At 47.1% G+C, this 25,601-nt stretch overlaps 1 protein-coding gene across 7 annotated transcripts in view; it reads left to right on the top strand.

The window, feature by feature from the left end:
* LOC140408399 (serine/threonine-protein phosphatase 2A 55 kDa regulatory subunit B gamma isoform) overlaps nucleotides 1–25,601 on the top strand; it is a 495,785-nt gene that overhangs the window by 195,448 nt on the left and 274,736 nt on the right. For 2 of the 7 annotated variants that reach the window (XM_072495544.1, XM_072495545.1), the window contains one exon: nucleotides 10,300–10,407. The exons of 2 other annotated variants lie outside the window; for them this stretch is intronic. In XM_072495544.1, coding sequence (XP_072351645.1) covers nucleotides 10,300–10,407 — 108 coding nt within the window. Of the gene's footprint in view, nucleotides 1–9,238; nucleotides 9,258–9,860; nucleotides 10,408–25,601 lie in introns of those variants that run through there. 3 more of the 7 variants (XM_072495547.1, XM_072495550.1, XM_072495548.1) reach the window with 2 other exon arrangements.

The raw sequence follows: 25,601 nt of genomic DNA, 5'->3' as shown, positions 1-25,601 counted from the left end.
TCTATGACCTAGCCAGTTCTGTATCCATCTTGCCAGCTCACCCCTGATCCCGTGTGACTTCACCTTTTGTACCAGTCTGCCATGAGGGACCTTGTCAAAGGCCTTACTGAAGTCCATATAGACAACATCCACTGCCCTACCTGCATCAATCATCTTTGTGACCTCTTCGAAAAACTCTATCAAGTTAGTGAGACACAACCTCCCCTTCACAAAACTGTGCTGCCAGATGACAGCTTACAAAATATTCACAATACCGGCAGTGAACTGTTGGCCCACCCAGCACTTGGGTTGGCACTGAGTTGATTTAGTCTTTCTTTTTTTTTTATAAATGTTTTATTGAAAATTTTTTCCCAAACAACAATTTTTCCCCTCTTACAAAGCAAACACAACAATAACAATACAGAAATTTTAAACAATACACAAGTAACAAAACCCCTTTATCTTTGACCTAAACTAAAACCACCCCCCCTCCCCCCCCCCCCCCTGGGTTGCTGCTGCTGGTCATCTGTCTTCCCTCTAATGTTCCCCTAGGTAGTCGAGAAATGGCTGCCACCGCCTGGTGAACCCTTGAGCCGATCCTCTCAGGGCAAACTTTATCTGCTCCAGTTTAATGAACCCCGCCATATCATTTACCCAGGCCTCCAGTCCGGGGGGTTTCGCCTCCTTCCACATGAGTAGGATCCTGCGCCGGGCTACTAGGGACGCAAAGGCCACAACGTCGGCCTCTTTCGCCTCCTGCACTCCCGGCTCTTCCGCAACTCCAAATAGAGCTAACCCCCAGCCTGGTTTGACCCGGGCCTTCACCACCCGCGAAATCACTCCCGTCACTCCCTTCCAATACCCTTCCAGTGCCGGGCATGCCCAAAACATATGTGCGTGGTTTGCCGGGCTCCCGCCACACCTCCCACATTTGTCCTCCACTCCAAAGAACCTGCTCAATCTTGCTCCCGTTATGTGTGCTCTATGTAGCACCTTAAATTGAATCAGGCTAAGCCTGGCGCATGAGGAAGAGGAATTTACCCTGCTTAGGGCATCAGCCCACATACCCTCCTCTATCTCCTCCCCTCGTTCTTCTTCCCACTTTCCTTTTAGTTCGCCCACCGACTCCTCCCCCTCTTCCCTCATCTCTCGGTAAATCTCTGACACCTTGCCCTCTCCGACCCACACCCCTGAAAGCACCCTGTCCTGTATCCCCTGTGTCGGGAGCAACGGAAATTCCCTAACCTGTTGTCTAGTAAATGCCCTCACCTGCATATATCTCAAGAAATTTCCCCGGGGCAACTTATACTTTTCCTCCAATGCTCCCAAGCTCGCAAAAGTCCCATCTATAAATAAATCTCCCACCCTCCTAATTCCCAACTGGAACCAGCTCTGAAATCCTCCATCCATTCTTCTTGGGGCGAACCTATGGTTGTTCCTGATTGGGGACCCCACCAGGGCTCCCCGCACCCCTCTGTCGCCTCCACTGTCCCCAGATATTCAATGTTGCCGCCACCACCGGGTTCGTGGTAAACTTTTTAGGTGAGATCGGTAGCGGCGCCGTCACCAGCGCCTCTAAACTCGTCCCTTTACAGGACTTTCTCTCCAGTCTTTCCCACGCCGCTCCCTCACCCTCCATCATCCATTTACGTATCATTGCCACATTGGCGGCCCAATAGTAATCGCCCAAGTTCGGTAGTGCCAATCCTCCTCTGTCCCTACTACGCTGAAGGAACCCCCTCCTTACTCTCGGAACTTTCCCTGCCCACACGAAGCTCGTGATGCTCCTGTCTATTTTATTAAAAAAGGTCTTAGTGATTAGTATAGGGAGACATTGAAATACAAATAAGAACCTCGGGAGGACCATCATCTTAATTGCTTGCACCCTGCCCGCCAGCGATAGAGGCTGCATGTCCCACCTCTTGAAGTCCTCCTCCATTTGTTCTACCAACCGTGTCAGATTAAGTCTGTGCAAGGTTCCCCAGCTCCTAGCGATCTGAATCCCCAGGTATCGGAAGTTTCTTTCCACTTTCCTTAGAGGCAAGCCTTCTATCTCTCTACTCTGGTCCCCTGGATGTATCACAAATAATTCACTCTTCCCCATGTTTAGCCTATACCCCGAGAAATCCCCGAACCCCCTCAAAATTCGCATAACCTCTATCATTCCCCCCGCTGGGTCCGACACGTATAACAATAGGTCATCCGCATATAACGAGACTCGGTGTTCTTCTCCCCCTCTAATCACCCCTCTCCATTTCCTGGAGTCTCTCAACGCCATGGCCAGAGGTTCAATTGCCAACGCGAACAGCAATGGAGACAGCGGGCATCCCTGTCTTGTTCCCCTATATAGTCGGAAATACTCCGATCTATGTCGACCTGTAACTACGCTTGCCGTTGGAGCCCCATAAAGAAGTCTAACCCAGCTAATAAACCCGTTCCCAAACCCAAACCTCCTTAACACTTCCCATAAATACTCCCACTCCACCCTATCAAATGCCTTCTCTGCGTCCATTGCCGCCACTATCTCTGCCTCCCCCTCCACTGGGGGCATCATTATCACCCCTAATAGTCGTCGCACGTTAACATTCAGTTGTCTCCCTTTTACGAACCCTGTCTGGTCTTCGTGCACCACCCCCGGGACACAGTCCTCTATCCTCGATGCCAGTACCTTTGCCAACAATTTGGCGTCCACGTTCAACAATGAAATGGGTCTATAGGACCCGCACTGCAACGGATCTTTATCCCTCTTCAAAATTAACGATATCGTCGTCTCCGACATCGTCGGGGGTAGAGTCCCCCCTTTCCTGGCCTCATTGAACGTCCTCACCATCAACGGGGCCAACAAGTCCACATATTTTCTGTAATACTCCACCGGGAACCCGTCTGGTCCTGGGGCCTTCCCTGCTTGCATGCTTCCCAGTCCCTTAATAACCTCGTCCACCCCAATCGGTGCCCCCAGGCCTACCACCCCCCGCTCCTCCACTTTCGGGAACCTCAATTGGTCCAGGAACTGCCGCATCCCCTCCTCTCCCTCTGGGGGTTGAGACCTATACAGTTCCTCATAGAAGGTCTTGAACACCTCATTTATCTTTCCTGCCCTTCGCACCGTGTCTCCCCTTTCGTCTCTAATTCCTCCTATCTCCCTCGCTGCTGCCCTCTTTCGCAATTGATGAGCCAACAGGCGACTCGCCTTTTCCCCATATTCATACCTCCTCCCCTGTGCCTTCCTCCACAGTACCTCCGCCTTTCTGGTGGTCAGAAGGTCAAATTCCGTCTGGAGTCGTCTCCTCTCCCTGTACAATTCCTCCTCCGGGGTCTCTGCAAATTCCCTATCCACCCTTAAAATCTCCCCCAGTAATCTTTCCCTTTCCTTGGCCTCTGTTTTCCTTTTGTGGGCCCCAATGGAGATCAGCTCTCCTCTGACCACCGCTTTTAGTGCTTCCCATACCACTCCCACAGGGACCTCGCCGTCGTCATTGACCTCCAGATATCTCTCAATACACCCCCGCACTCTTGCACACACTCCCTCATCCGCCATCAGTCCCACATCTAATCGCCAGAGTGTTCTCTGCTCCCTTTCCTCTCCTAATTCCAGGTCCACCCAATGTGGGGCATGATCCGAAACCGCTATGGCTGAGTACTCAGCTTCTTCCACCCTAGAGATCAACGACCTTCCCAAAACAAAAAAATCTACCCGGGAGTACACTTTATGGACATGGGAGAAGAAGGAAAACTCCCTAGCCCTAGGTCTAAGAAATCGCCATGGATCCACTCCCCCCATTTGGTCCATAAACCCCTTAAGTACCTTGGCCGCTGCCGGCCTTCTTCCGGTCCTTGAGCTGGATCTATCTAGCCCCGGGTCCAGCACCGTATTAAAGTCCCCTCCTAAAATCAAGTTTCCTACCTCCAGGTCCGGTATACGCCCCAGCATCCGTCTCATAAATCCCGCATCGTCCCAGTTTGGGGCATACACGTTAACCAACACGACCTCCAGCCTGCCACTCACCATTACATATCTACCTCCGCTATCTGCTACGATGTTCTTTGCTTCAAATGCGACCTGTTTCCCCACCAAAATGGCCACCCCTCTATTCTTTGCGTCCAGTCCTGAGTGGAACACCTGTCCCACCCATCCTTTCCTTAGCCTAACTTGGTCCGCCACCTTTAGGTGCGTCTCTTGGAGCATAACCACGTCTGCCCTTAGTCCTTTCAAATGCGCGAGCACTCTGGCCCTTTTTATCGGTCCGTTCAGGCCTCTCACGTTCCACGTGATCAGCCTCACTCGGGGGCTACCTGCCCCCCTCCCGTGTCGACTAGCCATTACCTTCTCTAGACCAGTCCCATATCCCGCCTCCGCGCTCCCGCTCGCTCCCCCAGCGTCGCACACCATCCCCGCCCACCCACTCTTTAGCCATTTCCTTTTGGATTTCCGCAGCAGCAACCCAGTTGTCCACCCCCCCCACCTCCCTCCCCCCCCCCCCCTCCCCGCTAGATCTCTTTCTAGCATGATTGCTCCCCCCATATTACTTCCGTAAGTCAGCTGACTTCAACTGACCCCGGCTACTCCTGCTCACTCCTCGACCCCCCCCCCATGTGTGGAACTCCCATCTGCCTTGCGCCTGTCTTCCCGCCTTATTCTTTCTGGTGCGGGAACATCCCTTTACCTGACCCGCCTCTTATGGCGCAGCTCCCTTTCCCCTCCCCCTCCCCTTCCCCATTCTCCAACTATGTCCCGTCTTTCCCCCCTCACCGGCGCCCACATTTCCCCAATGTCTCCCCCCTTCCCTGTTTACTTCTCAATTAACTTCCACCGTAACATTAACAATAACATTTCCTGCAGCATCAGTCCCTCAGTTCCGATCCAATTTCTCTTCTTTGATGAAGGTCCATGCTTCCTCCGCCGTCTCGAAATAATGGTGTCTCTCCTGATACGTGACCCATAGTCTTGCCGGCTGCAGCATCCCGAACTTCACCTTCCTTTTATGCAACACCTCTTTGGCTCGGTTGAAGCTCGCCCTCCTTCTCGCCACCTCTGCACTCCAATCCTGGTATACCCGTACCACTGCATTCTCCCATCTGCTACTCCGCACCTTTTTAGCCCATCTCAGGACCTCTTCTCTATCCTTAAGGCGGTAAAATCGCACGATTATCGCCCTGGGTGGTTCTCCCGCTTTTGGTCTTCTCGCCGGAATCCGATTTGCCCACTCCACCTCCAAGGGGCCCGTAGGGGCCTCAGCACCCATCAGTGAGCTCAGCATCGTACTTGCGTACGCTCCACAGTCCACTCCTTCCACACCCTCAGGAAGACCCAGTATCCGAAGGTTCTTCCTTCGCGCTCCATTTTCTAGGGCTTCGATCCTTTCAGTACACTTTTTATGAAGTGCCTCGTGCGTCTGTGTCTTAACCGCCAGGCCCAGGATCTCGTCCTCAATATCTGTCACCTTCTGCTCCACCACACGGAGCTCTGTCTCCTGGGTCTTTAATGTCTCCTTGAGCCCCTCAATTGCCTGTAGCAACGGGGTCAGCACCTCCCTCTTCAGCAGCTCCACGCACCGTCTCACAATTTCATGCTCAGGCCCCCATGTCGCCTGCGCTTTCTCCGCCGCCATCTTGTACTTCTCTCTTTCTGACCCTTTGGTCGACGATTCCTCGCGCTGCAGCTGCCGCCGCCGGTTTTTTCCTCCTTTGTTTGGGGGGGACTCCGTTCTCACACACCCCACACCGGGTTGCGTCGTCGAAAAATTCCCCGTTGGGGCTCTTAAAAGAGCCCGAAGGTCCGTCGGAGCTGGAGCCGCCGAAGCGTGCGGCTAGCTAGGCATCACCGCAACCGGAAGTCCCTTCAGTGGCCTTGATGAGGTCTTTTCACAGTTGTTCCCTCTGCTGCTAGAATTCACTTTTGATACAGGCCCTCAGGTCAGCTTGCAGCTTTAAGCTTGCCCTTCCCCCGCCTGCATGCTGGAAGAGGCCCTGTTTATCCTGCAGTTGCAGCCAAATCTTTTACTGTTTCTGCGTGTGTCTGGCAACCAAGAGACATACCCTTCCTGGGGGACACTGTCGGGGGAATATTGCAGCCTTCTTCCCACACCGGGAAATGTCAAACAAATGCCGTGGGGGCCCTGTAAAAGAGCCCAAAAGTCCGTTCCAAGCAGGAGCTGCCGAATATGCGACCTAGCTCTGCATAGCCGCACCCGGAAGTGATTTAGTCTTTCTAATTGACATGAAAGAAATACATAGTGCTATTCACGACCACTGGATGTCTCAAAGCTCTTTACAGTCAATGAAGCACTTTCGAAGCTTAGTCACTGTTGATATGTAGCAAACACCACAACCAATTTACGCAGAGCAAGCTCCCACCAGTAGTAAGGTGGTGAAAGATCAGAGAATCTCTTTTTTGTGATGCTGTCTGAGGGATACATATTGGCCCAGGATAACTCCGCTGGTGGTCTTCGGAATACCACCATGTGATCTTTTATGCCCACCTGAGAGGGCAGACAGGACTCCATTTAACATCTCATCTGAAAGTTGGCACCTCTAATACTGTTCGAGGCCATAACTTCCTTAGAGTGGCAATCAGTGTTGGATTTTCCTGCACCAAATTCCATCTGTGCCTGTCTCGCCTGACCTTCCTGTCCAGAATCCCTCGGCCTAGCTGCTATAAAGCAGGTGCGTTTGAAGGTCCCATTGAAAATAGGCTAGGGAGAAGCTGTGTCTAAATAAGTGGATGGGATGGGGGTGGGGGTGTTTTCGGACATCGGGGGTGGGGGTGGCTGGTGGCGTCAGACATAAGCAGCGGCGGGGGGAGTGGGCGGTTGTGTCCAGTCGGTTTAGGTTAGGTGGCCATGTATGGGGCGGGGGGGGGGGGGGGGGGGGGAGGAATCGCACGAGGGTGGGAAACACCACCGGGAGGGGGGGATGGGGTGTTTGGAGTCCCCATGCAGAGATCAGTCTGGGTATTTATCCTGAAGTTGGAAGTGGTTTTATTCTTTAGTTTCCAGACTAACTATTGGTGTAAAACTGGCAGAGCCGTCCGAAGTTAACGATTTCAATCACTTTGCTGGATGGTTCCCAATGCTGTGCCATTATCCAGGGGAAGTTGGCACTTCTGGACAATTGCCAGGCACATTCATGTGAATTTCCAAGGGGGATTCCCCAGTGCCCCCTCCCCCAAATTAGATGCTGCGGTGCCAGGGTGCAAATGGCCTAAGCGCATGCATGTATGCGCACACAGCTAAAGTGTGTTGTGCAATGCATTCATCAAGGATTGGAACACACCAAACAAATGGCTTGGGGAAAATACGTCACCATTTAAAAAGCAGGAAATCAAAATAAAAAAACACCTTTCTGTTATAGATGGGCAGTGAGAGGAGAAATCCGGGCTGTTTAAATTAATCCCCTCCTGTCCGTAACAACTGGGACTTGAATCTGGAATCTTCTGACTCAGGCAAGAGTGCTACTAACTGAGCCACAGCAAGGTCGACATGTAACAAATGTCTTTGGCTCAATGAAGTTACACACTGAATGTCTGAACAATACAAGGCAGGAAGTCTCTATCCTACTGAATCCTTTGGTCTTAGCATCCCTCGGTTCGGGAGAGATGGAGTAGTTCTCCTTCCTTATCTCGTGGGTCCGGCTCAAGATGAGATTTGAGTTCAGCTGCAATGCCCCTCACCATCAAATATCCTGGTAATACACTCTATTGAGATGGACGCTGAATTGCTTTGTGGCCTTTGTGGTGATATCCATGAAGCTGGGGGTCACACTGTGGATGGGGAAAATCGAACGGCTGGCACTTTTTGTCTCAACACCACCAAATAGTTATTTTCGGTAGTCAAGATAATTGGACGCAATTTGCTGGAGTGGAATTGTACCCCAGCAAAGGGTCCTGTTGCTTTGGGAGAGACAATGGTGGGGCTGGGGAACTGGCAAAACAAAAAGGTCAACAAATGTCTCCAAAATTAACCTACTCAATTATGTGATGCAGCCCTGTTGATTCTTGGATAAGTGTCAACTCACTGGCAGCAATGTTTGAATATCTGTGTTATTCTGTCAGTGTGCCGACTCCTGAATTTGCTGTCAGTTTCAGTGGCGGAACGATGGTGAACGCTGATAGGTTCGCTCTCCTGCCATCTCAAAATCCATGCCAATATTTTTTTCCCATTTCCAAATGAGCTGCTGAGGCACAAGTAGAGAAAACGGATCAGCACAGGGAAAAAAGGTCAGTTCATCAAATTGGACAGCACAGGAGGAGGCCATTTGGCCCATCCTGTCTGTGTTGGCCCTTTGATCCAATTTGGGCAGCACGGTAGCATTGTGGATAGCACAATTGCTTCACAGCTCCAGGGTCCCAGGTTCGATTCCCGGCTTGGGTCACTGTCTGTGCGGAGTCTGCACATTCTCCCAGTGTGTGCGTGGGTTTCCTCCGGGTGCTCCGGTTTCCTCCCACAGTCCAAAGATGTGCAGGTTAGGTGTATTGGCTATGCTAAATTGCCCTTGGTGTCCAAAATTGCCCTTAGTGTTGGGTGCGGTTACTGGGTTATGGGGATAGGGTGGAGGTGTGGACCCTGGGTTGGGTGCTCTTTCCAAGAGCCGGTGCAGACTCGATGGGCCGAATGGCCTCCTTCTGCACCGTAAATTCTATGTTCTATGTCCCACACCTTTTCCATAGCCCTGCAGATTACAGCTTTTTAAATATATCCATTTCTCGTTTGAAAGATGTCAATGAATCGCCATCAGTGCAAAATGATGCATGGTTACCACTGTCCTCTTTAAACTGTGCAGTCAATATCACGTTATGATTGCTTTGTTCCTCTGCATTCTCTCCTCTGTAGCTAGCCTCATCTCTTGCGTTATATATATATTATATATATGATAATGCACTTATACTTTTGTGGTGGTCAGTAGTCTCAACATTTTTGGCTGCTATATACCTGACTAGTGTGAATACACCAAACATGTGCAGTAAGATTCATGGATGGAAATGTGAAAAATTACTTCTTGGCTTTCATAGCATGCGAAGTAGGAAAATGCCTTCAAAGTGCTAGACATCTCCCATTGGCAGTGCAACAGTAGTGTAAGGTAGCTGGAAAAATAGCTTGTGGCACAACGAGCTGAGCGGCCGACTGACTATACGTCTGCATTATCTGTTTGAGTCACAACTCCGACTTAAAACCACATTAGTCCCTTTAAGGACGTGGAAAGGTGGGGCCAATTCTGAATAATTCCACCTGTAGCAACTGCACGGTGACACCAATCCGGGGAGGTTCTTTTATGTAAATTAGGTGAGTGATTATTGCAACGCATGCCTGTTATTTTGGGGATGGAAAAACATATGCAACAATGCACGATTTTTCTGCCTTGCTGCCTGATGCAAAATATTTTTTTGCCAACTCCTGGAGAATGGCATTAACTGGCAATAACATATACAATTCGGCAGAGTGGGTAATTTTTTTTAAATGTCATTGGATAGGTTGGGTCCCTGTTTGCAAGGGGACTAAAGTGCTGCAGCCCGATCTGCTGGGAAGATGGCAAAAGCCAGTGGTTACACAGACTCATGACTGAAGCAAGGTGCCCTACCTCTCTCTCTCCCCGACCTAAATTGATTTATTCACGATATTCCAGTCGTAACTAACATGCTTGTGGCTTTTTGGGGGGGAAAAATACACGTAAGTTTTTTTTTGTGGGGGGGGGAGGTCTTAAGAATTTCACGAAATTATAATGCGACGGCAGATCCTTCTTTTAATCACCTGCAGTGCCATATTTCATCTCCAGAAATGCGGACTGACCTGGTTGGATGCTGACAGGATGCCTGGGAGGGGCTTGTGCTGATGCAGCATGTCAGCCTGCGAGCCAGCAAGCAGCAGCCTTCACAGAGTTAACCCCCTCCCCTCTTTCCCTGAGCCTCCCACAGGCTGCTGATGCAGCATTGCACTTTTCCCTCTCCCAAGTGCTGCTCAGGCGTGACACTTCCTCACCAACCCTTCTGAGGCTCTGCAGCAGCGCCCCCCGCCCCAGCTGATTCTGCACGGGAGTTTTATTTGTGGAGCGCCTGGCTGAAGGATTGACTTTTTAAAAACTGCCACAACTGTGTCAATTCCCTTCCACCGCAGACCACCTTTTGCTCTAATTTCTTATTTTTTGTTGTTGACATTCAGTAGGGGGCTATTTTTCTCTTCCCCATCTCTGTTGTATCCCCTTTCCCTTTTTTGCAAAGCCTTGTTGCATCACCAAAACTACATTATGCTGTGCTCCACACCCCTCGCCTCCCTCCACCTCTGCTAGTATGGATGCTGCTGTTGTGACGACCTGTTCTGCTTCTTTTAGTCCACTGCGGATCGGCATGCCGACTAATCCTGCTGTCAATGGGCGAGGACATTGATACGCGGAAAATCAACAACAGCTTTCTCCGAGACCAGAACTATGTGACAGAAGGTATTGTTTCTTTTTCTTTAAAAAAAAACACCCATCCTTCCCATGTCGACTTCAGGTAGTCGTTTAGAATGCATGCAAGTGCTCTGCTGAAATCTTAAAGAGAATTGCAGCAAATTAAGTGAACTCATGTCTCGAATACCTGATCAGGTCAGAACTGAAATAATGAGTCAGCAGTTTTTCTTCAAAGTAAATTGCCAAGTGTGAAGGTTTACACATGTCCTGGGCTATGTCACAAAAAATTAGCTTAGAAGTAAACAGTGATGAGGAGTAACATTGGCTTCCCCTCGATTTCAGTTTAAGGGTATGATATATACATATCAATAAAACATTTGAGATGTGGCCTCATTCTTATTGTGTTTTCATTTTTAAAAAACCTATTGGCATGAACATCCTCTGAACTGACAATTTGAAAATACATCCATGTTAGAGATTTTTTTTTCTTAATCTCACAATCTACAAATGTCTGAATGCCAGTTCTTTGGTCGACATGAAGGATCCTTCTCCACTTTCATATTGTGATTGTCCCATTATTTCTTTTGGCTGGTTCCACACACATCCTTGGCTCCAGCGAGGCGTGACAACTGTTTGCAGAGATGTGTGACTTTCTTTTGCGATGCTAGTCTCAGAAAATGATATGAAATGTTGAAACGTAAAATCGCTGCCCTGCAAAAGTGCCACAGGGTGGTTCTGGGTCAAAGAAGCTGCTTTTTTTTCCTGATTGGATGAAAATTGGTTGCAGACATGCTGTGCAGTATCATCTTGCACTGAAATGACCCAAAAGGCAGTGGTGTAGTGTGTGGTGGTGGCGTATATTGAGATTCACTTGTTTCATTGAATGGGGGATAAGATTTCACACGTGGAGAGCTTCTGATCTCTCTTGTGCCACTACGGAGAGGTGGAAATGTGCAGGAGCTTCTTTTTGAGGAGGGCAAGTGAGATTGAAGCCCTGCCAGTCACTCTCGCCCACAACTTTCCTTCTGCCCCCCAGTGGCCAGCCAGAAAGAAGTATGGAATGAAACCTTAAGGTGAGAAATCAGCTGCTAGTGTACTCTCAAACACAAAGAGCAGCAGGGCCCTCTACCTCTCCATTAAAAAGGCATTTTGAATCTAGAGTTGGGAGTAAAGAAGAGTCCAGCCCAAGTTTTGTAGGAATGCAACCTTCAAACAGTTGATGTACAGACTCTCACCTTTGTGTTCATAAGAGTTACTGTTTTTGTTATGTATAAATATCTTCATTACCTTTTGTGTTTTAAATGAGCATTGACTTTATTTGTTTGCTCAGCAATTGAATCCTTTTGCCTACGTGTTCTGAATTGTTTGCCACTGCACTGCAAAGAAGCACAGGAGGAGATACTTGGAGAGTGGGCAAAAGTGATACAGTTTAAGGAGAGTCTTCGAGAGAGAGAGACTTGGAAGCATTTAGGGAGGCTCGCCCAGAGTATGGTTTATAGATGGCTAAAGGCATGGCCACCAATGATAGGGTAAAGTGGGCAAAGGATGTGTAACAGGCTGGAGTCAGAGGAACAGAGAATTTGAGGGGACCGTGGAGGCACAGGCTGCGGGGTTAGGCGAGATTAGCAATGAAATCAGTCTAGCAGTGATAATTTTGGCATGTGGTTAGTCTAAAAGTGCCGTATCGACATCAATTATCCTCAATTATCCTTGTAATTTTAAAATGGAGCAAATTTGTAAATTTGTGAATGAACTGCAAATTTCTTTTAAATAAAGATTCATAATTTTGACCAAAATACTTCAATATCTGTCTTTTGATCTTGTGGGGGAAAAAGACAACCAACGTTGCGAATAAATATGGGTCCTTTGGTAGTGCTGTGCTTAATGAAGTGTACAAGAACTACTGTGTGACATTGCCTTATTGTAGTAATGGAGATGGAACATGGATGTGAATTGAAGCAGTGTTTGGTGCCTGGCTTTATCAATAGTAAGCGAGTGGGAATTTTTACATTCTGTTCAAGCCTGTCATTGTAGATAACATCAGTTTGATGGTCGTTGCAGTAGATAGAATCCCCAACAAATGATTGGAAATTGGTATTATTTTATATTCTCTCCCGTTTCCTACAGTAGTGAGCTATTTATCTTCAGGCTGTTTCAGCTATGATGCTCATGTCCTTATTTCATGTCCTTATTTGCCACAGTGTATCTTTGAAAGCTATTTTCTGCTTTTCTTTCACTGGCTGCTAAATGAATGGCTAAAGTAAAGCTCAGTATTCAATCTATGAAGTGGGATGCTGGTCTTTTACCCTTGCTGAAAGTGAGAACTGCAAATGCTTGTTTGATACAATCGATGATGCCCTTTATCCTGATCAGTAGCAAATCATTTCTTGGTCATCCAAATACATAAAGCATTGTGTTAAGAAATATTTTTCTCTGTTGCTGCCTGTTTCTTAGCTGGCTTTTTATCCTAGAATACAAACAGTGTGGTTCTTGAGGCAAGCAATTGGCCATTTTTGGTTATAGTCCTTTGCAAATCACGATATTGGGTCATAAAGAGCACTGACTGCATTAATGCTATGTTTCTAATTCAATACCAGAGTTATTGGTTTTGGGATTCAAATAGGAGTAATCTCAATTTCCAGCCAGAGATGCTGTAAATGGAGTGTATTCATCCGATAAAAATGGATGTCTTGGGATTAGTCTCCATAATGAATTCCTGCAGTGCACAAACCATTGTAGATCATGTCCCATTGTTGATCAGTTTTGCTGAATTATTAATTTGTCATAGGTGCTGAGTTTAACACTCTCTTTTAAGTGCTCCTGTGCTTTACTCTCTGTACATCTGACTACCTCAAGTCACAACAGTTGGGTGCAAAGTTGAAGAATCTCTCCTGCAGTTTTAGATATCAGTAAAGTCATGCTTGTTAATTTGTGTATTGTTGTCATGATCATAGAATCATAGAATTTACAGTGCAGAAGGAGGCCATTTGGCCCATTGAGTCTGCGCTGGCCCTCGGAAAGAGCACCCTACTTAAGCCCACGCCTCCACCCTATCCCAGTAACCCCCCCCCCAACCTTTTGGACACTAAGGGGCAATTTAGCATGGTCAATCCACCTAACCTGCACATCTTTGGACTGTGGGAGGAAACCAAAGCACCCGGAGGAAACCCATGCAGACACGGGAAGGAAGTACAAACTCCACACAGTCATCTGAGGCCGGAATTGACCCGGGTCCCTAGAGCTGTGATGCAGCAGTGCTGACCACCATGCCACCCGTGCTTGACGTTGATATTTTTGAACCGAGGCAGTACATCCTGTAGTATATTGTAACAACACTCTGGCTTAGTGGAGCAGTTACTTGGGAAGTTGTGTTTTCACCACGGGCCGTAGACTAGTATAGGAGTCTATCAATGGTAAGATTTTCACCGGCAAGTAACACAGTTTGCCACTGGAACAAAATAAGTAAAAAGGGACATCATCACTACTTTGTGCAAAATTGTTCTTTCGATGGTTAAAAGATCTAATGTAGAAATACTTCTGGTGCTATGATTAAGCATGCGGTCATTCAAATTCCCCCATTTGACCTGTCAGTTTTCTTAATGGTGAAGTAGGTTGTTGTGACACAACCTCAATGCATGATCTGTGCTGTTAACTGATCTTTGTCATTGCTACTGGTCATGTACTTCAGTACTGGACAAAGAGTAGGAAAGAAATCAACCAGTGTTCCTTGTTACTCCTGGTGGAAAGTATGCTTGAGGATAGAGTCCACTTTTTTTGCTTTTGGCAGCCTCCCATGAAGTGACCGGCATGTGGTGGGATGGGAAAGCTGCTTCTTTTCCCCCTGAATACAATAATCGCTGGTAGATTCCAGTTATTTCCATGTTGGTTACAGTCCTTTTTTCATAACTACCTAGGTACCAAAGTCCTTCCTTACATAGGAAGGCCTTGAAGCAGTCCTTCCTATGTAAGCCTGGACAATGATGGATTCTTAACATTAAGCAGCCCACCTATTCTCTCAACTTCGATCCAATATGTTTGCAATTTCAGCAAGGGATATTGATTAATCCTTATGAGAGTAACCCAAAGAAGGGGGTGTAATCCATTAATTCCCTACAGTGCAGAAGGAGGCCATTCAGCCCATCGGGTCTGCACCGGCGCTCTGGGCCATCTAGGCCCGCTGTCATTCACCACCCTATCCCCATAACCCAGTAACCCCACCTAACCATTAGCCACTAAGGGTAAATTTAGCATGGCCAATCCACCTATCTGCACATCTTTGGACTGTGGAAGGAAATCAGTGCACCCGGAGAAACCCACACAGTCACTGGGAGAACGTGCAAACTCCACACAGACCGTCACCCAAGACCAGAGTTAAACCCGGGTCCCTGGTGCTGTGAGGCAACAGTGCTAATCACTGTGGTATCATACCGCTGGTTCCTGATTTTTATTTTTTGGTTTCCTGTTCTCTTCGCTCACTCTAATAATAGGAGCACTATGACTGACCATCCTGAACCATTCACTGAAACATGGGGAGTCCAGTTAAGGACCTAGGAACAGGAGGAGGCCATTTAGCCCCTTGAGCTGTTCCATCATTCAGAGACATCGCAGCTGATCAATGATCTAAACCAGTGTTTTTCAAACTTTTTTTCCAGGGACCCATTTTTACCAACCGGCCAACCTTCGCCACCCACGCCGGCCGACCTCCGCCACCCAAGCCGGCCAACCTTTGCGGGCTACGCCGGTTGACCTGCGCGACCCACCATTTTCTCTTCCTTGTTTGCTGCTGACAAAAATGGAGGAAATGGTTTTTGGTCCCTTTGGCCCCAATGGTCCCTTTGGCTTAAAAAAGGTTGCACCCGTATAAAAAAAATATGGCCGCACTGCGCATGCGCGGCCGATTATCGGTGCGCATGCGCAGTGCGGCCAAAATGTTTTTATGTGGTTGCGGCCTTTTTGAAGGCCGCTTGCAGCCGGCATATTCAAAAGCCGGCGGCTGTTGTGCGTGGATTTGCGCGATCGGGAGCGCCGCAACGGACGGCTCTGCGACCCACCTGCGGGTCGCGCCCCCAAATTTGACAATGCCTGATCTAAACCACATATCTTGCTTTACTCTACATCACTTAATACCTGCAGTGAACAAAAATCCGTCACTTTTTGAAGATGTGTTTCCTAATTTCACCCTTGAAAGACCGGCCTCTAATTTTTGGACTAGGCCTCCGAGTTCTAGACTCCACAACCATCAAAAATAAATTTTTACTGCGTTCTGCTTAATGTCTTAACTTGAATCAAATCACCGCTTAACCTTCCACATTCCAGGGAATACAATCCCAATTTATGTAATTTTGTCATGGAGTTTAATCCTTGGAGTCCCGATATCATTCTAGTGAATCTAAATTGCAGTTCTTCCAAGGCAAATATTTGCTTTCTAAGGTCTGGTACCCGGAATTGCTCGCAGTATCCATGTGTGGTCTAACCTGGGCGGTGTTACTGAAGCATGGTCCTTGTATTCTAATCCTCTAGATATAAAGGCCAGTAGTCCTAAACACTTTCGCTTATTTTTTTATACCTATCCATGACATTTTAATGATCAGTATATCTGGATCCCCGGGATCTGTTTGGAATTCCTCTGTCTCTAGCTTTTCACCATTTAGAAAGTGCCCTGTTCGAGCCTCCTTTAGTTCAGAGTGGATGACCTCATTGTTGCCATACTTTTTCCCATTCATTTAATCTATCAATATCTCTTGATAATTTCGTGTTTCTATCTGCACAGCTTCCAATACTACCTATCTTGGCTGTCTTCATCAAATGTGAATATGTGGCTTCTATCCTATTAACTGGGGGTGGGATTTAACTAAATGGGAACAAAGTCCTAGAACGAGCACGATTAGCGCGTGCAGTGCCGAGAAACATGTGATAAAATGGCACCCGGGTTCAATAGGGGGCCTCAGCTGGGAATCCGCGACCAAGGCCGCACATAGCCCCGTTTTGTGCACTGAGGAGCTCCGCTCATCGAAACTCCTCAGTGTAGCAAGAGATCAGGACACCATTTTTAAATGGCACCCAAATCTCTGGAGCCCCCGGCACAATTTCCGACCCCTCCCCAAGCCCCAACACACTAACCACACTCCCCCCAAACACCCATGCAGGGCACCCCCGGCCAGATTGCCACCACGCAGAAAATGCACCTTGGCAGTGCCCCTGCCAGCTGGCAATGCCACCTGTGCACCTTGCCAGTGCCAGGCTGGCATCCAGGTGGCACAGCCAGTGTGCCATGCTGACAGTGCCAGGGTGCCTCGACGGGACCAGCAGTGCCAGAGTACCACTCTGTCCAAAGGGCATGCACCTGGGGGCTTCTGATCCCCTGGAAGACCCCCACGAGAGCCGTTCCCTCTGGTCCCCCTTTGTGGAGACCAGCATTGAACAGCCCTTGCCCGAGTCTCCGAGGCAAAGGGGATAGATTCCACGCCTTGGATACCTTGGGAATCTGCACATTAAAAGTAAGACTAGCTGTCCCGCTTTAATATGCAGATTTGCTGAAAAGTGATCTCGCCCACAATGGGCGGGGTTTACAACGCAATGTCTCACAAGATTGCGTTAGATCTCGCGAGGTCATTGCTAGCCGGGTGTAGATCCCAGGAGCAGGGTCTCCCGGTTTCTGTCGGCCATGCTGCGCCGTGGCGCGCTTCATTTTGGGCGCAGCATGGCCGTAAAACCGTGCCTAAAATCTTTAATGAATATGGTGAAAAGGGAAGGCCTCAACACAGACCATTACGGGTCACCACGTATCAAGTACTGTGAATTAGAGTACCTGCTCATTATCCTTACTCGCCCTCCTTTTGCAGCGCTAATTTCCTGACCCCAAGTTAATAATTTACTTTCGTCTCCATGCACTTCAACATTAGCTGATAGCCTCTTAGGAGGGACTTAACCTTATGACTTCTGGAAGTTCATGAATAATAGCCGTAGATTGGGCCCCCTTTATAATGTAACATGAAACCCTCAAACCCTCTGGGTTTGAGATCTATTGGATCACATCTGTGAAATTCCTCAAGTTTTAACTTAACTTTAGATTAATGAGACTAGTTGTTACTCTTATGGGTTTACTCTTTCCCATCAATATGTATTGCAATTCACTGAGCACTTGCAGCACTATAGTCTTAAGGACTTCAATGATTTATTGATCACTGGATCTGAAAAGTCAACAACTTATTAGTTTGTGTAGGTTTGTTTCTTGGCTCGGCTTCACTGTACGCGTTGATTTATTATCCAAGCTTTGTGGAGGCCATCATATATTTTTCGAAGTGGTAGCTGAATTGACCATCCCAGGTCACTTCACTAATAATCGAACCCTGAAAAAGGTGGAATGTAAACAAACAAAATCTGGAAACTCTCAGCAGATAGTTTAGCTCAGTGGGCTAGACAGCTGGTTTGTGATGCAGAAAAAGACCAGCAGCGCGGGTTCAATTCCCGTGCCAGCTGAGAATTCTGAATTCTGCCTCAGTGTACCCGAACAGGTGCAGGAGTGTGGCGACTAAGGGTTTTTCACAGTAACTTCATTGCAGTGTTAATGTAAGCCTACTTGTGACAATAAAGATTATTATATAAAAAATCTAATGTTTCAGGCTAGTGACTTTCTCACAGAACTGGATGCAAAAGCAACAACTTGTATTGCATCTTTTAACCTAATAAATTTGCTTCATCTGAGCATTATAAAACAAAATTTGATTCTGTGGCACATCAGGAGATGTGAGCCCCGATTCCCAAAGAGTTGTTTGAAGTGATCTCTTGAAAGATGAAGTGGAGAGGTGCAATTTTTTGGGAAGTACTTGTGGCCTAAATACAGGAAGGCACAGCCACCAATGGTGAGGGTGATTAAAATCAGGGATGGACAAGAAGCCAGAATTAAAGGGTGCAGATATCTGGAGTTGAAGGGGATTACAGATTTAGGTAAAGCGAGGCCACGGAAGGATCCGAAAACGAGGACGTGAATTTAAGCAAATGCAAAGGCAGTGGTGAGGAGAAGAAAAAGGGAAGGCCTGTGATAGGCTGGAATTCAGGAGAGGTTATGTGAACAGCAGAAACATTACCAGGCCTTAACTGTCAGAAACAATGGGAGCAATGGTTGTGACTGTAAACTGTTAACAACAAAGAAATGTACAGCACAGGAACAGGCCCTTCGGCCCTCCAAGCCCGTGCCGACCATGCTGCCCGACTAAACTACAATCTTAAACTCAAATGTTTGTCAGGTATTTAAATAAAAGGATGGATTCTGTACCTTGAACTTCCATTGAGCTTCATTGGAAAGAAATGGAGCGAGAGAGTCGAGGAATGGATGTCACAGGTGGTTCATGTGAAGGTAAGGGAGGGGTAGAAATTTGAAGAAAGATTATGAAAATTTACAGTTTGTAGCAAGAGCAGGAAGTGGCACTGATACAGCATTGAATGTAAAGGAATGGTTTCCATCGTTCTCTGCAATGTGGTAAATTGCCAAATGAAATGGGCGGCATGGGTAGCACAGTGGTTAGCATAGTTGCTTCACAGCTCCAGGGTCCCAGGTTCGATTCCCGGCTTGGGTCACTGTCTGTGCGGAGTCTGCATGTTCTCCCCGTGTCTGTGTGGGTTTCCTCCGGGTGCTCCGGATCCTTCCCACAGTCCAAAGATGTGCAGGTTAGGTGGATTGGCCATGCTAAATTGCCCCTTAGTGTCCAAAAAAGTTAGGTGGGGTTACTGGGTTATGGGGATAGGGTGGAGGTGTGGGCTTAGGTAGGGTGCTCTTTCCAAGGGCCGGTGCAGGCTCGATGGGCTGAATGGCCTCCTTCTGCACTGTAAATTCTACAATCTATCTGTGAAAGGCGATGAAGGCAGGGACCTGGGAAGGGCTGAAACAACAAATGCTCTATTTATCCTTTGAAAAGACATCACATCAGAGGACCCAGACAGATTTGCAGAGGAAGATCTTTTATTTAAAGGAAGTGACTGGAGTCAAAGGAGACGTTATTTGATACGAAAGGACAAGTTCAGCCAGGCCGAAGGAGGTGATGGTGGATTGGAACGAGTTGGTTCTCTACTTGAGGAAGAGGTGGCAGCTTCAGGCTGTCCTGGTCGAGGTGATGCGGCAGAGATTGGACGCCCAATGGGAAGTGGTTAAGGCTGAAAAAGTAGAAACCTAAAGTTAGTCTTTCTCAAGTCCCCTCCCATCTCTTATTCTGGTACATCGATGATGGTTTTGGTGCCATTTGCTGTTCTCCCGCTGAAGTGGAAAAGTTTCATCCATCTTTGCTTCAAATTCCCACTCCTCCATCATCCCTTCCTCATTTTCACATTGTCTGTCTCCAACTCTTTTCTTTCTTCTCCTGGGTGTCTTGAGCTCTATTTCTGGGAATAGGCTTTCAGTCAGTACCTACCTAAGCCCACTGATGGCTATAGTTACCTTGGTTACCATCAACCACATTTCCCCTGGACCTCTCTTTACAGCATCCCAAATTCTTTTTTAAAATTTGTTCTTGGGATGTCTGCATCACTGGCAAGGACAGCATTTATTCTCCACTGCTGATTGGCTTTGAGATCTGCTGCAGTCCATGTGGTGGAGATATACTCACAGTGTGTTAATGATTTAGGGGTTTGGTATAACCGAGTGGTTTGCTAGACCACTTTATACGGCACGGTAAGAAGTCTTACAACACCAGGTTAAAGTCCAACAGGTTTCTTTCAAACACTAGCTTTCGGAGCAGTGCTCCTTCCTCAGGTGAAGCAGTGCTCCGAAAGCTAGTGTTTGGAACACACCTGTTGGACTATAAACTGGTGTTGTAAGACTTCTTACTGTGCTTATCCCAGTCCAACGCCGGCATCTCCACATCATTCATACGGCAATGTTAGGGTCAGCCACATTGCTCTGGACCTGTAGTCACATGCCGACTAGACGTGGTAAGGATGGCAGATTTCCTCTCCTGAAAGACATTAGATCAGTTTTTATGATGATCCAATGTTTTCCTGATTGTTATAATTTAATTTTTTTGTGCGTAATAATCACCAAGTCAGGCAATTGGTTTCACATTGGCTAAGTGGAGCTCTGAGTGGATTTTGTCAGGGGACAGTCTTCAGTGATGTGAGTCATTGATTGGGGTGCCCCATAGCTGCAGTCCGGGTTCCCGACAAGGCCCCGCTTGTGCCGATTTGCTGCACAAAGACCTTGGCCTGTGGGGAAATGGTTGAGGATTGCCCAATATTGGTGTGGCAGGTTGAAGCCGGATGGACGGAATGTGGGATCTGTGATGAGGAAATGGTTTTTAATGGTGGCGTGTTGATTCTATTCCTTCTGCCACAGGGCCGTTGCTTATTCCTTGACACGGTGGATTTAGCCATACAGGTTGGCATGATGGGAGACGAGTAGCGGGTGGATCGGTAAGGTCCTTGTCTAGTGGTAGGCTTGGGTCGATGTAAACCTTCTCCAGGAGCTGTTGCAATCTCCCTACTTAAGTGAAGGGGTGGGATGTTGCTCAGGACTGGGAGCCAGGGTGGTTGAGTTGATCGGAGGGTACCCGAGATGATACACATTGTTGTGTTGAGCTGGGTATATATAAGACTAGTTTGGAATGACATGTACCATACTGGTGTACACTCTGCAGTCAAGGGGATGATGGCAAGAGCTGAGTTCCTTAAGGTTTGTGCATTGTACCCATGAAGAGCCAGGAAGTTTGTTGAGAAACTTGTTTCATGTTTTGGTCTTTGCTGCTGTCCTGCTCAGATGGTTTGTGTGACAGTATTCGGTCAAGGGTAACAGCAAGATAAACAGGATGTTGTTTGTGATTTAGCCTCTTGCCATTCAAGGAGATGTTGAGTTCCCTCTTGGCGCTGGCATTGTGGAGGTGGAATATGTTGTTGCTGGGCTGAAGGTGCGATGTCTTAGGTTGTTGGCTAGCTTTGTAACAGTGTTGCCTCTAGTTTAGAAAATGGCAGATCCTGAGAGGCACAGCAGATATCGTCAGCATAGGAAATGAGACTAGATTTATTAATTAACTTGAAATTCTCCCAGCTGCTATGCTGGGGTTCATAATGATTGCACTACACGTTTAATCTCTCCGATCTTCCACTGTACCACAGAATTTCCTTTTCTTCTTCCATTCCAGCTTTCTCTGCCTCTGTGCTTGCTCCAAACATATTAGATCTGTGACGTTTTCCAGTTATCATCCCGAAATGTTAACTCAGTTTCTATCTCTGCAGTTGCTGCCTGGGCTGCTGAGTATTTCCAGCGTTCTCAGTTTTATATTGCAGATTTCCAGAATCTGCTGTATTTTACCTTTGTGTGAAAAGAGATGGCTTGCTTCAAGTCAAGTACCCTTGTGTCACGGTACAGTGCTGTCATATATTCGTCCTTCAGTAAAGTTAAATATTTCTGGATTGAAGGTGATGCGGAATTGTTATTCAAATTTTTTTTGTTCAAGATTAAATGACAATACCTCTTTGCATCACACCTACAATTATGTTTCAATGAAATGCTACAGCTTAAACACCCCCTTGTGTTTAAGGTTTAAAACTTTGTCTTTCATGCACCCATTTTTAAAAAGATTCTGGGGAATAGTGGGGAGCTGGTGGAAGGATTCCCAGGTTGGTTATCAGCCATTGAACCGTGCCATGAACGCTTCTGTCATGGACAACAGGTCCTGATGTGGTACTTGAACCTGGAGCATCTGACCCAGAGGTAAAGACCCTCACACTGTGTCACAAGTCCTCATCCACCTAAATATAACATTTCAAAATCTTCAGATCTAGTATTCTTGTAATAGTGAGCTTGCATTGTCAATTTAAATAAGATAACTGGTCTGTTATAAGCAGATGCTGTCGTTAATGACCTTTTTATACAACAATGTGCACCTAAATTATGTATTATTTCAATGTTCATAATGGCTGTGAAATGTTTTATTGAGGTTGCAGTGCATGGCTTGTGAAGTTTCCTTGAACTCCACTCTTTCACGCAGATGAAAGATTAAGCTGAAGGCAGTCAATTTATACATTACACAGCATCACAATGACAAGTTTCATCAAGATGTAATGCACTAACATTAACTTACACAGGAACCCTTCATATACACAATGTCATGCATGAGCAAACCTGATACTGCTGTTGCTGCATGATGTCGACAGACCTACATGAGTATTATCATGCAGGCAGAAGGTTTGTGTAACATTGCTTGTGTGCTCCCAGTTTATTAGATATTTTAGGTGGCAGTTTCTGCCTGTGTGAAATGTGTCCTAGCAGTCCATGTAACCGTTGGCTAAAAGATAAATGAAAATTACCTGTGGTGTTTAATCACCACAATTATTATATATTTGACAGAAAATCTTCTATCAAAACCTTCCAGTGGAAGAGTGACACTCGACTGCCAGCAAATTAAGCATGCACCATCAGCATTACATTACCTTTACAGATGTGCCAGGCAATGACCATCTCCCAACAAGAGAGAAACTAATCATCGCCCCTTGGCATCTAATGATATTATCATCACTAAATCCCCCACTATTAACGTCTTGGGAGTTACCATTGACCAGACATTGAACTGGACTAGCCATATAAATACTGTAGCTACAAGAGCAGGCCAGAAGCTAGGAATCTTGCAGCGAGTCTTGACTCCCCAAAACCTGCCCACTACAAGGCACACATGAGGAATGTGATAGAGTACTCTTCCTTGCCTGGATGAGCGCAGTTCCAACAACACTGAAATAAACCTGACACCATCCAGAGCAAAGCAGATCGTTTGATCGACACCCCATCAATAAACATTCACTCCCTCCACCACTGCCACGCAGTAGCAGCCAGTGTGTACCATCTACTTGGCAGGAACTTGCCAAGGTTGCTTGGACAGCACCTTCCAAACATACGACCACTACCATCTACAAGGGCAACAGGTGCATGTTTGTTCCTAGTTGGAACAAGGTCATGGTAAGAGTCTAATCAAATGACATATTGATGATGTAATCAGCCGTTTGCGCAGACAAATGCGCAGTCTATCCCAACAGCCTGTAGAGTAAACATATTTTCAATAAAGCTCTTGTTTGCTTGTTTGAGTGCAAAGATGGTTCACCAGGATGTTGCCTGGTCTCGAGAGTGCTGGCTAGGAGGAGAGGTCAAATTAACTAGGATTGTTTTCACTGAAAAGATGGAGGCTGAGGGGAGACCTGATAAAGGTCTACAAAATTATGAGAGGCATAGACAGGGTGGATAATCTGAGACCTTTTCCAAGGTGGAAGTGTCAATTATTAGGGGGCACATGTTCAAGGTGAGAGGGGGAAAGTTTAATGGAGATGTGCAAGGTACGTTTTTCACGCAGCAAGTGGTGGGTGCCTGGAACGAGCTGCCAGAGGTTGTGGTGGAAGCAGACACATTAACAACATTTAAGAGGCATCTGGATGGGTACATGAATAAGGAGGAAATAGAGGGATTATGGACTGAAAGGTTTTGTTTTTAGTTAGGGTGTCATAATCGGTACAGGCTTGGAGGTCCGAATGGCCTGTGCCTGTGCTGCACTGCTCTTTGTTCTTTGTACCTTTGTGGTCTGCAAGCACATCCTTTACAAATACCACAAAGAAAACTGGCAATGAGGAGGCCAAATATTGGTATAAGCAATTGAAGGAACCAAAATTTAAACATAGATTTTAGAGGAAAAATCATCAAAAAGAAGCTCGCCATGTGCTCTGCCTGGAAGATTTGGGACAGTACAGGGAGCACAGTGAGTAGCAAGTACAATAGCTCAGAGATGGGGGTGTTCCAAACTTGGAAGGAAACAGATTGAGCTCAGGCGTACCTTGTTTGAAAAAAGAAGCAAGGTAGTGCAAAACATTTCATGGCACATTGTGGCAAATGGCAGGAATTTTGGGACTCTGGGACCGTATCATGAGCACATCGAGCAGTGGAGCTCATATACTGAACTATTCAATTATTTCGTCCAAACGACAAATTGCAGCAGATATTGTCTTCCCAACTTTACTGCGTATAACATGGGGGAAATCACTCAACCTCCTGCAAAGTCTGTAATTGATAAGATTGTCATAGAATCATAGATGTTTACAGCATGGAAACAGGCCCTTTGGCCCAGCTAGGGCAGCATGGTAGCACAGTGGTTAGCACTGTGGCTTCACAGTGCCAGGGTCCCAAGTTCCATTCCCGGCTGGGTCACTGTCTGTGTGGAGTCCGCACGTTCTCCCCGTGTCTGCGTAGGTTTCCTCCGGGTGCTCCGGTTTCCTCCCACAAGCCCCGAAAGACGTGCTTGTTAGGTGAATTGGACATTCTGAATTCTCCCTCCATGTACCCGAACAGGTGCCGGAATGTGGCGGCTAGAGGATTTTCACAGTTACTTTGTTGCAGTGTTAATGCAAGCCTTCATGTGACACTAATAAAGATTATATTATAAAGCAAGAACCAAGTATATCAAATAGAAAATCGAATAGAGGGAAAAAGACCCACGTGATACAAAAAGACCACAAAAAAGGACCAGAGTCCTAGATGATGAACTGTCATTGAACATACTGGCCATTGCGGCAACAACAAACTGTTGCTGGCAGGACAATCAGTGCAAATGGAGATGGACACTGGAGCAGCAATTTCGTTGGTACCAGAAACTGTTTACCAAAAAAACTATGACATATCACCGTTAAACCTTCAAAGATATATGGTAGTCGGTATTAGAGGTATTACAGTACCCTGTAATGCTGTAAGACCATTGGTGTAGGAGGTACTGTTTTCATTGGTTAAGCCTGCCTGCTGGTTCCGCCCAGTAAGGCGGAGTATAAGAGCCCGTGTCTCCCCAGCAGCTGCCTTCTGTACCTGCGCTGCTGGGGGAAACATCTAATGTAATGAAGCCTTCAATTGTCTCCAATCTCGCTGATTGATCGAGCATCAATTTATTGCACTAGATTTTAAAGAATGGAGTTCCGAATCAAGCTGGAGTGTCTGCAACTCAGGCCCCACGCTGCAAACTCAGCGGCAACCTTCAAGCACTGGCTGGCGTGTTTCAATGGATATCTCAGGACGGCCACAATTACACCCACGGAGGACCAGAAAATGCAAGTTCTGCACTCGAGGATGAGCCCAGAGATCTACACTCTCATCGAGGACGCGGACGATTTCGAGGCCGCAATGAATCTGCTGAAAGGACACTATATTCGCCCTGGAAACCAGGTCTACGCCCGACATCTACTAGCGACGAGGCGACAAATCCCCGGGGAATCGCTGGAGGAGTTCTACCGTG

The sequence above is a fragment of the Scyliorhinus torazame genome, chromosome 3 (genome assembly GCF_047496885.1).
Source record: "Scyliorhinus torazame isolate Kashiwa2021f chromosome 3, sScyTor2.1, whole genome shotgun sequence".
Taxonomy (NCBI): Eukaryota; Metazoa; Chordata; class Chondrichthyes; order Carcharhiniformes; family Scyliorhinidae; genus Scyliorhinus; species Scyliorhinus torazame.
This window is presented reverse-complemented; position numbering and strand designations above follow the sequence as displayed.